At 41.7% G+C, this 13,236-nt stretch overlaps 1 protein-coding gene across 1 annotated transcript in view; it reads left to right on the top strand.

The window, feature by feature from the left end:
- ZMYM1 (zinc finger MYM-type containing 1) overlaps nt 1-10,590 on the top strand; it is a 42,568-nt gene extending 31,978 nt beyond the window's left edge. Inside the window, exon 11 of the mRNA XM_061412601.1 lies at nt 10,396-10,590. Within this exon, the coding sequence (XP_061268585.1) occupies nt 10,396-10,454 (59 nt within the window). The 3' untranslated portion in view covers nt 10,455-10,590. The remainder of the gene's footprint in view (nt 1-10,395) is intronic.
- Nucleotides 10,591-13,236: the final 2,646 nt, after the last annotated feature.

Raw genomic sequence — 13,236 nt, 5'->3', positions numbered from 1 at the left:
GCTAATACCAGTATTACAGTCAGACATTGTGTACTTCCTAATTGATACTAGCACTAGCTAAGAAAGGCATCCTCAGGTATCTGAATTTCCGTTCCGTAGGACTCTATCAGGCTGCTAAGTATTAATTTCAACTCTTTTTTTTTTTTTCCCCTCTCCCAGTCCTAGTAGCTTTGCAGTTGCTGCTGCTGTAATACCTTCTTGGTGCTCTTTAGCCTTTCTAGTCATATAGTTCAAATAACTCATGTGGTTCCAGTCGCCTGACTGGATGTTCCCTGATATAACACTAGCTATGAATCTTGCCAAATAATTCAATCTGGAGTCTTGTCAAAACCCTAGATCTAGCTGCTTGTTTACTGGAAATGTAGGGGGTCAGAGGAGCATATTAAACATCAATGGGATTAACCAGCAAAGTCCAAATCCTGGGAAACTGCACAGGATAAACACTTCTAACAAAAACTAACAAGGAAAAAAATGGCAGAGGATCCTCTAAAAGAGCAGTAGGATTTGAAAAAGGATACATGTGTAACTGAAAAAAAATTTTTTGTATTACAGTCCTGGGGGTAATGTCACTGAATTGTACACTTTAAAATGAGGGGATTTAGGGACTTCCCTGGTGGTCCAGTGATTATAAAGGGGACACAATTAAATTCCTGACCTAGGAAGATCCCACATGCTGCGGGGCAACTAAGCCCGTGCACCACAACTACTGAGCCCTCACTCTAGAGCCCATGAGCCGCAGCTGCTAAAACCCATGTGCTAGGGCCCGGCTCTGCAACAAGAGAAGCCACGGCAGTTAAGAAGCCCACACACCACAACTAGAGTAGCCCCCAACCACCGCAACTGGAGAAAGCCCAAGTGCAGCAACGAAGGCCCAGTGTAGACAGAAATATTTCTTGAAAGCTGGATCAGAATTTTATGATCCACCACAGGTATACATGTGTTCCCCATCCTGAACAACGAGTGCACCAGCCCCAAGCATCCAGTATCGTGCATTGAACCTGGACTGGCATCTCGTTTCATACATGATATTTTACATGTTTCAATGCCATGAGTCCATAAGACTGTTCTATACATCAGTGTCTCTTTTGCTGTCTCGTATACAGGGTTATCGTTACCATCTTTCTAAATTCCATATATATGCGTTAGTATACTGTATACTTCACTCTGTATAATAGGCTCCAGTTTCATCCACCTCATTATGATCCATGAATTATATTTCGATAAAGCTGTTATTTTAGAAGGAGGAGTCATATATCAACAAATTGTGTAGACCATGTTTAGATCTTTAAGCAACTGTGAAAAAAACGGGTATTTATAATGATATTGTGGTTATGTGTTTTTTAAAAAGTCACTTTTAGAGAAAAATACTTAAGCTGTTAGTCATGAAATTACCAACATGTAATCTGGGGCTTCAAAATAATCATAGAAGTAGAGGGAATATGTGAGGATCAAGATAAAAAATTGGCCATGATTTCATAGTTGTTGAGTCTAGGTGATGGGTATGTAGGGATTCATTGTATTGTTAACTCAGTTTTTACATGTGACATTTTCTGTTGTAAGAATGTTACTAAATGATGAACTATTTCCCATTGGAATTCATGCCAGGAATGTAAAGGTATTTTAATACTAGGAAATTTATTTATGAAATGAAATTTCATATTTCATATTTATTTATGAAATGCAACAGAATAATATATCAAATTAAGAAAATGATATAAAATACCATAGCATTGCTAAAGCTTTAACTTTTGTGCCTGATTTTAAAAACTTTGGTAAAATTAGAACAAAAGATATTTTCTGTTAACAATAAATTGTTGGTAATATATTTATTAGTAGGTAGGTGAAGACCTAGATAATAGTATGTATAACATTATCAGTTCATTTGTTCAGTCATATCTGACTCTGTGACCCCATGAACTGCAGCATGCCAGGCTTCCCTGTCCATCACCAACTCCCAGAGCTTGCCCAAACTCATGTCCACCGAGTTGGTGATGCCATCCTACCATCTCATCCTCTGTCATCCCTTTCTCCTCTTGCCTTCAATCTTTCCCAGCATCAGGGTTTTTTCAAATGAGTCAGCTCTTCACATCAGGTGGCCAGAGTATTGGAGTTTCAGCTTCAGCATCAGTCCTTCCAATGAGTATTCAGGTCTGATTTCCTTTAGGATGGACTGGTTGGATCTCCTTGCAGTCCAAGGGAGTCTCAAGAGCCTTCTCCAACACCACAGTTCAAAAGCATCAATTCTTCAGTGCTCAGCTTTCTTTATGGCCCAACTCTCACATCGATACACGACTACTGGAAAAGTAATAGCGTTGACTAGACAGACCTTTGTCAGCAAAGTTATGTCTCTGCTTTGTAATATGCTGTCTAGGTTGGTCCCAGCGTCTTTTAATTTCATGGCTGCAGTCACTATCTGCAGTGATTTTGGAGCCCAGAAAAATAAAGTCTCTTACTGTTTCCATTGTTTCCCTGTGTATTTGCCATTATGAAGTGATGGGACCAGATGCCATGATTTTAGTTTTCTGAATGTTGAGTTTTAAACCAACTTTTTCATTCTCCTCTTTGACTTTCATCAAGAGGCTCTTTAGTTCTTTGTTTTCTGCCATAAGGGTGGTGTCACCTGCATATCTGAGGTTATTGATATTTCTCCTGGCAATCTTGATTCCAGCTTGTGCGTCATCCAGTCCAGCATTTCTCATGATGTACTCTGCATATAAGTTAAATATGCAATACCAAATTAAAATTATCAGTATGAATTATCTACCATTTTACTGAGTGCTTACCATCTACTAGAAACATTAAAAAGTAGGAAAGTAAAAAGTAAGCATCTTATCTCATCCATTTTTATATCTAGGAAATGATGTTAATGTAATTCTACTTCCTTTCTAGGCAAGCTAAATCTTCTAGGGAGATGGCAAGGGCAATAAGCAAGTTGAAAAGTGTTTCTACATTACACAGTCCCAGGCCAGCTCACATGGAACACTGTCCAAGTGAGTCTCCCTATGAGCCTCCTTGCCTTTTTTTAGTTCATGGTTTTTCTTCATGCAAACTTACAAAATAGCCATTAAACGAAGATGGATAAAAAATTATCTGATTTATTAATTACAGTGACATTACAAGAATCTTCAGGAGAAGCAGCACCCTGAAAGGTCTCCAACATGCATGTTTAAATTTATATATGCATATAAAACCAAAAAGCCCTCTCGTTCTCTTATTTGACTCCACCTGGTTTCTACCAATATGTCCCTTGAAGAAGTCTATATCAACTCCATGGACTACCCACTTTCCTGCCTCAAATAGACTTATGCTTTTACATCCATCTTGTTTAATTACCTTGTACTGGTGCCTGCTCAGTTCTTCCTTAATAGCAGTTATAACCATACTTTGTTTTCTTCCAAATATGTAGAAACTTTTCAATCAAAAGTATGCCCCTCTGCCCCCCAAAATGTGCGTGTGTATTAGTTCTGTTTCTCTGAAGAACACTAAGATGTATATAACCATTCCATGAAAATGAGTGCAGGACTTCCCTGGCAGTCCAGTGGTTAAGAATCTGCCTGTCAGTCTGACAGAGGTTTGATCCCTGCTCTGGGAAAATTTCACATGCCATGGACCAGCTAAGCCCATGTACCACAACTGCTGGGCTTGTGCCCCAGAACCCACGACCCACAACTCCTGAAGCCAGTGCACCACACAACTCAAGAGCAGCCCCGCTCACAACTGGAGGAGGCCCGTGCACAGTAATGCAGGCCCAGTGCAGCCAAACAAGAAATTAAGGAGGTTAAAAAAGACGAGCGTGTGGGAAACCAAAGACAATCTTTTCTTGGAAAAAAAAAAAAAGACTGCTAGAACTCATATCCAAAGCAATTAAATTTAAAATATGATATTTGTGTAGGAATAGATAGCTCACTGGACCAGATATATAATGAAATTTAGTATATGATAAAGGCAGCTGAACTAGTGAAGGCTATTTTGATTATCAAGAGACAGAAGCAACTCAAACTAGCTTAAGGAAACATTACTTTGGTGAATTGTGAAGCTGAATTCAGGTAGAACTGGAAACCATGAAAATAATGTTACCACAGCTCCTCCTTTTTATCATTAAGCTTTACTCTTTGTTCTATATTGGTTTCACTTTCAAGGAGTTCTCTCTAAGGTAAATAGAAGATGACCAAGCCTGGCTTTTTGCCTTTCTCCATGGTGCCCATTACCTAGCCAACAGAGCTGATAGTTCCAGACAAATAGGAACTCAGGAAAAGATTACATAGTTGAGCATAAGAAGAAATACAACAAACTGAGTAAATTACAGTACAAGAAGATAAAAATACATACAGAACAAAAAGTTTAAACATACATAAGCAGGAGCCTCACGGAGAGAAGGGATAATATTGAAAACATCTGTGCATTCACACACAGTTGCTCAGTCGTGTCCAACTCTGCAATTCCATGGACTGGAGCCCGGCAGGTTCCACTAGCCATGGGATTATTCAGGCAAGAATACTGGAGTAAGTTGCCATGCCCTCCTTCAAGGGATCTTTCCAATGCAGGGATCGAACACGCCCCTCCGGCTTCTGCATTAGCAGGTAGACTTTTTACCACTAAGCCGCCTGGGAAGTCAATTGAAAGCGTGAAGCAACACTTTCTAACACCATACACAAAAATAAAATGGATTAAAGATCTAAACGTAAGACCAGAAACTATAAAATTCCTAGAGGAGAACATAGGCAAAACATAAATCACAGCAGGATCCTCTATGACCCACTTCCAGAATATTGGAAATAAAAGCAAAAATAAGTGGGACCTAGTTAAAAGCTTCTGCACAACAAAGGAAACTATAAGCAAGGTGAAAAGACAGCCTTCAGAATGGGAGAAAATAATAGCAAATGAAGCAACTGACAATCTCAAAAATACACAAGCAACTCCTGCAGCTCAATTCCAGAAAAATAAATGAACCAATCAAAAAACGGGCCAAAGAACTAAATGGACATTTCTCCAAAGAAGACATACAGATGGCTAACAAACACGTGAAAAGATGCTCAACATCACTCATTATCAGAGAAATACAAATCAAAACCACAATGAGGTACCATTTCACGCCAGTCAGAATGGCTGCTATCCAAAAGTCTACAAGCAATAAATGCTGGAGAGGTTGTGGAGAAAAGGGAACCCTCTTACACTGTTGGTGGGAATGCAAACTAGTACAGCCACTATGGAGAACAGTGTGGAGATTCCTTTAAAAACGAAATAGAACTGCCATACTACCCAGCAATCCCACTGCTGGGCATATACACTGAGGAAACCAGAATTGAAAGAGACACGTGTACCCCAATATTCATCGCAGCACTGTTTATGATAGCCAGGACGTGGAAGCAACCTAGATATCAGCAGACGAATGGATAAGAGAGCTGTGGTACTTATGCACAATGGAGTGTTAGTGGGCCATGTAAAAAGAATACATTTGAATCAGTTCTAATGAGGTGGATGAAACTGGAGCCTATTATACAGTCAAGTAAGCCAGAAAGAAAAATACCAATACAGTATACTAATGCATATGTATGGAATTTAGAAAGATGGTAACGATAACCCTGTATACGAGACAGCAAAAGAGACACTGATGTATAGAACAGTCTTTTGGACTCTGGGAGAGGGAGAGGATGGGATGATTTGGGAGAATGGCATTGAAACATGTATAGTATCATATGTGAAGCGAATCGCCAGTCCAGGTTCGATGCAGGATACAGGAAGCTTGGGGCTGGTGCACTGAGATGACCCAGAGGGATAGTATGGGGAGGGAGGTGGGAGCAGGGTTCAGGATGGGAAACACGTGTACACCCATGGCGGATTCATGTTGATGTATGGCAAAACCAATACAATATTGTAAAGTAAAAATAATGAACTGAAGGTCAAAAAAAAAAAAAAGCATGAAGCAAGAATAAAGAGTTACAAAGGGAAACTTAATACTAGGTACAAAAATGTATAATAATTGAAATAAAGAACAGAAAATGTAGATTGGAGAAAATAATGAGAGAATATACCCCCCCAAAAAGGAAAAGGAATCTAAATGTTTAACTACAAAAAAAAGAATACAAAAGAAGCCAGTAATGGAGGAAATGAGGGATGAAGACCTATAAGGCATACAGAAAATAGCAAAACGACAGAAGTAAGTCCTTCTTTACCAGTAATTACTTTAAATGGTTTAAACTCTCCAGTCAAAAAACAGGGTAGCCGAAAACAAAAAAACCACAGTGAAGCTCCATTTCATACCCACTGCTGCTGCTAAGTCGCTTCAGTCATGTCCGACACTGTGCGACCCCATAGACGGCAGCCCACCAGGCTCCCCGTCCCTGGGATTCTGCAAGCACAAGTACTGGAGTGGGGTGCCATTGCCTTCTCCATCATACCCACTAGAAGGGCCATAATCAAAACACTGAAAACAGCCAAGTGTTGGTGAGAAATTAAAACTGTCATACACCTGCTAGTGGGAAGTGGGTTCTGTGGAAAAGTTTGGTGGTTCCTCAAAATGTTAAAGTTACCTTAAAACCGAGGAATCTCACTCCTAGGTAGATATTCAACTGAAAACCCATGTTAACACAGAAACGTGTGTGTGAATGTTCGTAGCATCACCATTCACAAAAGCAGAGACAACCCAAGCATCCATCAACCGGTAAATGGATAAACAAACTCTGTTTTATCCATAGAATGGAATATAAGCCCGTGCACCACAACTATTGAACCTGTGCTCTAGAGCCCAGGAGCCTCAACTACGGAGCCCATGTGTCTAGAGCCCATGCTCTGCAACAAGAGAAGCAACTACAATGAGAAGCCGAGATGCCACGACTAGAGAAGAGCCCAAGCAGCAACAATGATCCAGCATAGCCAAAAATAAAAGTTTTTAAAAAGACAATAAAGAAGTCAACATAAATTTATTTAAAAAAAAAAAAAAAGACGTCTACCCTGAGACTGTCGTGCTGAAGCTAGGAGTAGGCATTCCAGTCAACAGCCTCAGCTGAGCCCTTGGCCAATAACCAGCATCTGGCAATCATGTCAGTGTCACCTTGAATGTCACGCCCAGGGAATTTTGTGATGACTGCAGACCAGTCAACAACTGACTGCAATTGCATGAGATCCCAAGCAAAAATGGTCATCAAGCCCTTCGTAAATTCCTGACACATGAAGCTGTGATGAAGTAAAATGATTGGGGTAATTTATTACCCAGCAACAGGAACCAGAACAATTCCTGTCTGAGATGGACCATTTAACACATTTTATTTTTATAAGTCTACTTGCCAAAACTGGACTGAGAGATTTACTGTGAAATCTGATAAAGTTCTTCATTTGGTTACCTCACATCCCTACTCAGTCTTGAAAGATAACGCTGTGTACACATGATAAGGAATCTTTTCATTAGTATAATTTTTTATGTACAGAAACACTGGCCTAGAGATTAGAGCATAAATTTTAATCTCAGTTCTGCCATTTACTGATTTTTGTGACCTTGGTTAATTCACTTTGAGTCCCAGTGCCTTTGTTTATTGAGGCTACTTCCCAGAATTATAGTATAAAGATTAAATGAAATACTGTAAGTGAAATAACTCAGTAAACTATATAAGTTTATAGTTATGAAGTTATTTCACCTATATGATTTCTCTCTTTTTAAACTTTTTTTGGTAATATTTATTTATTTTGGCTTCGCTGGGTCTTCGTTGCTGCTCGAGGGCTTTAGTTTCAGTGAGCAGGTGCTGTTCTCTAGTAGCGATGCTCAGGATGCTCGCTGCAGGGGCCTGTCTTGTGGAGCAAGGCCTAGGCGTTCAGGCTCAGTAGCTGTGGCACATGTGCTTAGTCTCTGTGCCTGTAGGATCTTCCCGGACCAGAGATTGAACCCATGTCCCCTGCACTGTAGGCAGATTCTTAACCACTGGACCTCCACGGAAGTCCTCCCCAATTTGATTTCACTAAAATAATTCCTACGCTATTTCCCTGGGTGGTAGCCATGATTATTAATAAATGTTATAGGACTGGTTGGGGCTTCCCAGGTGGCGCTAGTAGTAAAGAATCTGTCTTCCAATGCAAGAGACACATAAGATGTTGATAAGATCCCTGGGTCAGGAAGATCCCCTGGAGTAGGGAATGGCACTCCACTCCAGTATTCTTGCCTGAAAAATCCTATGGGCAGAGGAGCCTGGTGAGCTACAACCTGCTGCTGCTGCTGCTGCTAAGTCGCTTCAGTCGTGTCCAACTCTGTGCGACCCCACAGACGGCAGCCCATCAGGCTCCCCCGTCCCTGGGATTCTCCAGGCAAGAGCACTGGAATGGGTTACCATTTCCTTTTCCAGTGCATGAAAGTGAAAAGTGAAAGTGAAGTCACTCAGTCGTGTCCGACTCTTCGAAACCCCATGGACTGCACCCTACCAGGCTCCTCTGTCCATGGGATTCTCCAGGCAAGAGTACTGGAGTGGGGTGCCATCGCCTTCTCCGAGCAACAACCTATGGGGCTGCAAAGAGTTAAGACACAACTTAGTGACTGAGCACACACGTAGGACTAGTTGGCATAGAGCAGAGCAGGAGAAAAGAACAGGGATCTATCAGCGACTAACAGAAGAAGTGAGTACCAGGCCCAGATCATGAAGGAAATAACCAAGGTAATTAGAAGATGATAAAGTCATGTATCTCAGCATTTCGGAATTTCAATTGAAAATGTGAAGCAGAAGTTGATTTTATACAAAAATATCAAAGTCAGAATGACCCTTGTGGCAAATGAGAATTAGTAAGTAAAGTGACATGTGAAGCTTCCAGGAAAACACATGCAGAAATGTCCTAGTTACCAGATGGGATAAAAGCAAGAGAAAGCTGTGGAGTCTAATATGGAAAAAGCCTATTTCCTGAAGGTAACAATATATTATTTACTAATGGTTCCTTAGTATGAACCATTGAAAGCATATTTTTTTTTCTTCTTCCACAACGGTAAAGATAATTCCATATTAAACATTACCTCTCAAAGGCAAGGTCTGTATCTTTTTTAGAGGGGTGGAGAGCGGGGTGTGGGCCAGCGACACTGTGCAGCATGCCAGATCTTAGTTCCCTAATCAGGGATTGAATCCATGGTCCCTGCAGTGGAAGCCCAGAGTTTTAACCACAGGCCAGCCAGTGAATTCTGAAGGTCTGTATCTTATTTTGCGTTCAGTTCAGTCGCTCAGTCGTGTCTGACTCTGCAACCCCATGGACTGCAGCACACCAGGCCTCCCTGTCCATCACCAACTCCTGGAGCCTACCCAAACTCATGTCCGTTGAGTCGGTGATGCCATCCAACCATCTCATCCTGTTGTCCCCTTCTCCTCCTACCCTCAATCTTTCCCAGCATCAGGGTCTTTTCCAGTGAGTCAGCTCTTCGCATGAGGTGGCCAAAGTATTGGAGTTTCAGCTTCAAAATCAGTCCTTCCAATGAATACCCAGGACTGATCTCCTTTAGGATGGACTGGTTGGATCTCCTTGCACTCCAAGGGACTCTCAAGAGTCTTCTCCAACACCACAGTTCAAAGGCATCAGTTCTTCGGCGCTCAGCTTTCTTTATAGTCCAACTTTCACATCCATACATGATCACTGGGAAAACCGTAGCCTTGACTAAGCAGATCTTTGTTGGCAAAGTAATGTCTCTGCTTTTTTAATATGCTGTCTAGGTTGGTCATAACTTTGCTTCCAAGGAGTAAGCGTCTTTTAATTTCATGGCTGCCGTCACCATCTGCATTGATTTTGGAGCCCAAAAAAATAAAGTCTGACACTGTTTCCACTGTTTCCCTATCTATTTGCCATGAAGTGATGGGACCAGATGCCATGATCTTAGTTTTCTGAATGTTGAGCTTTAAACCAACTTTCTCACTCCTCTCTTTCACTTTCATCAAGAGGCTCTTTAGTTCTTCACTTTAGTAGACCATAAAAAAATGTTCCCTGAGTAAAATGTAAGATGTCATTAATATCTTAGATACAGTGGCACGTGTGCATGCCTGCTAAGTTGCTGCAGTCATGTCCGCTTCTTTGAAACCCTGTGGACTGTAGCCCAACAGCCTTTTCTGCCAATGAGATTCTCCAGGCAAGAATACTCAAGTGGATTGCCATGCCCTCCTCCAGGGGATCCTTCTCACCCAGGGATTGAACCCTTGTCTCCTGCAGCTCCTGTATTGCAGGTGGATTCCTTACTGCTGACCCACTAGGGAAGACCTAGATATACCGGATAAAACACCAAATGTGGAATAAGTTTCGTATCTGAGTGTCAGCTCTGCCATTTACTAGTTCAGAGACTTTGGATAAGCCATGTTCTCTCAGGCTCAGTCTCCTTGGTAAAACAGGAATTCTTTCTAGTGTATAAAATAATTATACTGTTATTTTAAATTTATTTTACACCAGGATTCTCACAGAGGATTCAAAGTCCAGTAAGACATGCTCCCTGCCACTCAGAGGTCTAATGGGTGAAACAACTGTAGACAGATAAATCCAATGGTTAACAATAAAGGAACACCAAAAGAATCATCATTTTTCTTTGTGTGTCTGCATGTGTGTGTGTACCTCTGAGTTGTGGAAATTAAAAAAAAACAAAACAAAACATGTTTTATAATGAAAAGTAAGAGTATCCTGAAAGTTGATATTTGCTAGTCTTGAAACGGAGCAGGACCCTATGGTCCTTGCCACCACCCACCCGCCCCCCCTCATGTCCTCTGCATGCCTTTTGTCTGTGGATAACTTTAGTCAAAGAACAAGTTTAATCAGAGAAGTGAGAAATGCTGAAACAAAGGAAAACAGTCATAGGAGACTAAATAATTATAGTCATTAAACATAGTCAAGGACCTTTAGTTTTTTCCCAAGGGCTATAGATAATATTCTGAGCCACATCCTGTGAGCTGTCTTATAGATACTAAAACACCAGGTGGAGAAGTTAATTACATGATGACCAGAGTCTACCCAGGACATGAGCTGCTACAATTTTGAGAATTGGAACAAATGGACCCTGGAAATAAAAATTAACTGTACCTGAAACAACCTAAATGATGCTAGTCAGACCACCGATGACCGATTTGAAGATGACTGTTAGAGATGACCAGAGAAGGCAATGGCATCCCACTCCAGTACTCTTGCCTGGAGAATCCCAGGGACAGCGGAGCCTGTTGGGCTGCCATCTATGGGGTCACACAGAGTCCGACACGACTGAAGCGACTTAGCAGCAGCAGCAGTTAGAGATGACTGCTGATTCTGCATGTAGCTGCCCCCTTTTATGTCTAGAAAAGCTCTCACTCCCTACTTGTCAGAGGGGGAGTGAGTTGGCCTTTGGATAGACATCCACCACCCTCCCTGCCTTCTCAGTTGCTGGCATCTGAAATAAAGCAAACTTTCTTTTCCACCAACCCAGTCTGCTTATTGGCTTTTGACTGGTGAGCAGCCGGATCCACTACACACCATTTGGTAACAGTTTGACAAACTGCAGGTCTTTCTAGGAAGCTGGAACAGTGTGTACAGAGGTAAAGAAGTAGAAAACGCAAGATACACTTGGGGAAGTACAAATAGTTTAGTTTGCATGAACAATTGTTTCAAAGGCATAACAAAAGGTGTAACTAAATAAGGAGCTATTAATAGAGTTATGTGACCTGGTAAGGAGTTTCAGGGAGAAGGCAATTGCATCCCACTCCAGTACTCTTCGGAGAAGGTGATGGCACCCCACTCCAGTACTCTTGCCTGGAAAATCCCATGGACGGAGGAGTCTGGTAGGCTGCAGTCCATGGGGTCTCGAAGAGTCTGACACGACTGAGCGACTTCACTTTCACTTTTCACTTCATGCATTGGAGAAGGAAATGGCAACCTACTCCAGTGTTCTTGCCTGGAGAATCCCAGGGATGGCGGAGCCTGGTGGGCTGCCGTTTCTGGGGTCACACAGAGTCGGACATGACTGAAGCGGCTTAGCAGCAGCAGCAGCAGCAGCCAGTACTCTTGCCTGGAAAATCCCATGGACGGAGGAGTCTGGTAGGCTGCAGTCCATGGGGTCGAGAAGAGTCGGACACGACTGAGCGACTTCACTTTCACTTTTCACTTTCATGCACTGGAGGAGGAAATGGCAACCCACTCCAGTGTTCTTGCCTGGAGAATCACAGGGACGGGGAAGCCTGGTGGGCTGCCGTCTATGGGGTCACACAGAGTTGGACACGACTGAAGCGACTTACCAGCAGCAGCAAGGAGTTTCAACTTCATCTTGAGTTGACCAAAAAGTTCGTTCAGATTTTTCCTTTCTTTCTGGCCAACACATAAAAGAGAAAGGGATTCTGAACACCACATAAATAAAATTAGAGTTCCGGAGAAAAAGCCTGACAGCCGTGCAAGTGCCAGTGAAGAAGGGGAGACTCATAAAGGGTAGCAGAGTCCAAGTGGAGTACACTGACACTGGATTAGGATGGTTTGGGCAGATACAAAAAGGGCTTGAATTAGATATTTAGGAAGTATAATCTACAGTACTTAGAGAACAATTGCCTGAGAAAAGGGGAGGGAAATGTAAAATAATACTATTTTAAATTCTACCATAAAGGAAAGTTGTGAGGAAAAAAATAACATTTGCTTTGATTTAGTTTTTCTTTTTAACGTCTCATGTAAAATACTAAATAAAATTCCACCAAAAAATTTAAAAACAAGGAGGGGCAAGAGTATACAAGTGTAATACAACCATGTATCAGAGAACCTAAAACGTATAAGATGAAGGAAAGAAAAATGAGTAACATCTGTTTGTTGCTGTTGTTTAGTTGCGAAGCAGTGTTTGACTCTTGCAACCCCATGGACCGTAGCCTGCCAGGCTCCTCTGTTCAAGGCATTTCCTAGGCAAGAATACTGGAGTGGGTTGCCATTTTCTGCCCCAGGGGATCTTCCCGACCCAGGATTGAACCCTTGTCTCCTTGCCTTACAGGTGGATTCTTTACCACTGAGCCACCAGAAAAGTCTATAATATTTATTACTTGGTTCCATACAAAAGGAAACCGTATTGTTACTTTCATCTGGTTTTGCCCTGAATAGAAAAATTTGGTTTGACTCTCTAATGGAAAAATTACATTGTTAGTTATTTCAGTGTGGCATGTGGGATCTTACTTCCCCGACCAGGGATCAATCCCATACACCTTGCATTGGAAACTTGGAGCCTTAACCACTGGACCACCAGGGAAGTCCCTATAGTTTAAAGTCTGAAACCAGAAAGAGAACAGGATAAGCTATCTAGCT

This window comes from Bos javanicus, chromosome 3, assembly GCF_032452875.1.
Source record: "Bos javanicus breed banteng chromosome 3, ARS-OSU_banteng_1.0, whole genome shotgun sequence".
Taxonomy (NCBI): domain Eukaryota; kingdom Metazoa; phylum Chordata; class Mammalia; order Artiodactyla; family Bovidae; genus Bos; species Bos javanicus.
Note: the sequence above shows the minus strand (reverse complement) of the source record. Positions and strands in the feature narration are given on the sequence as shown.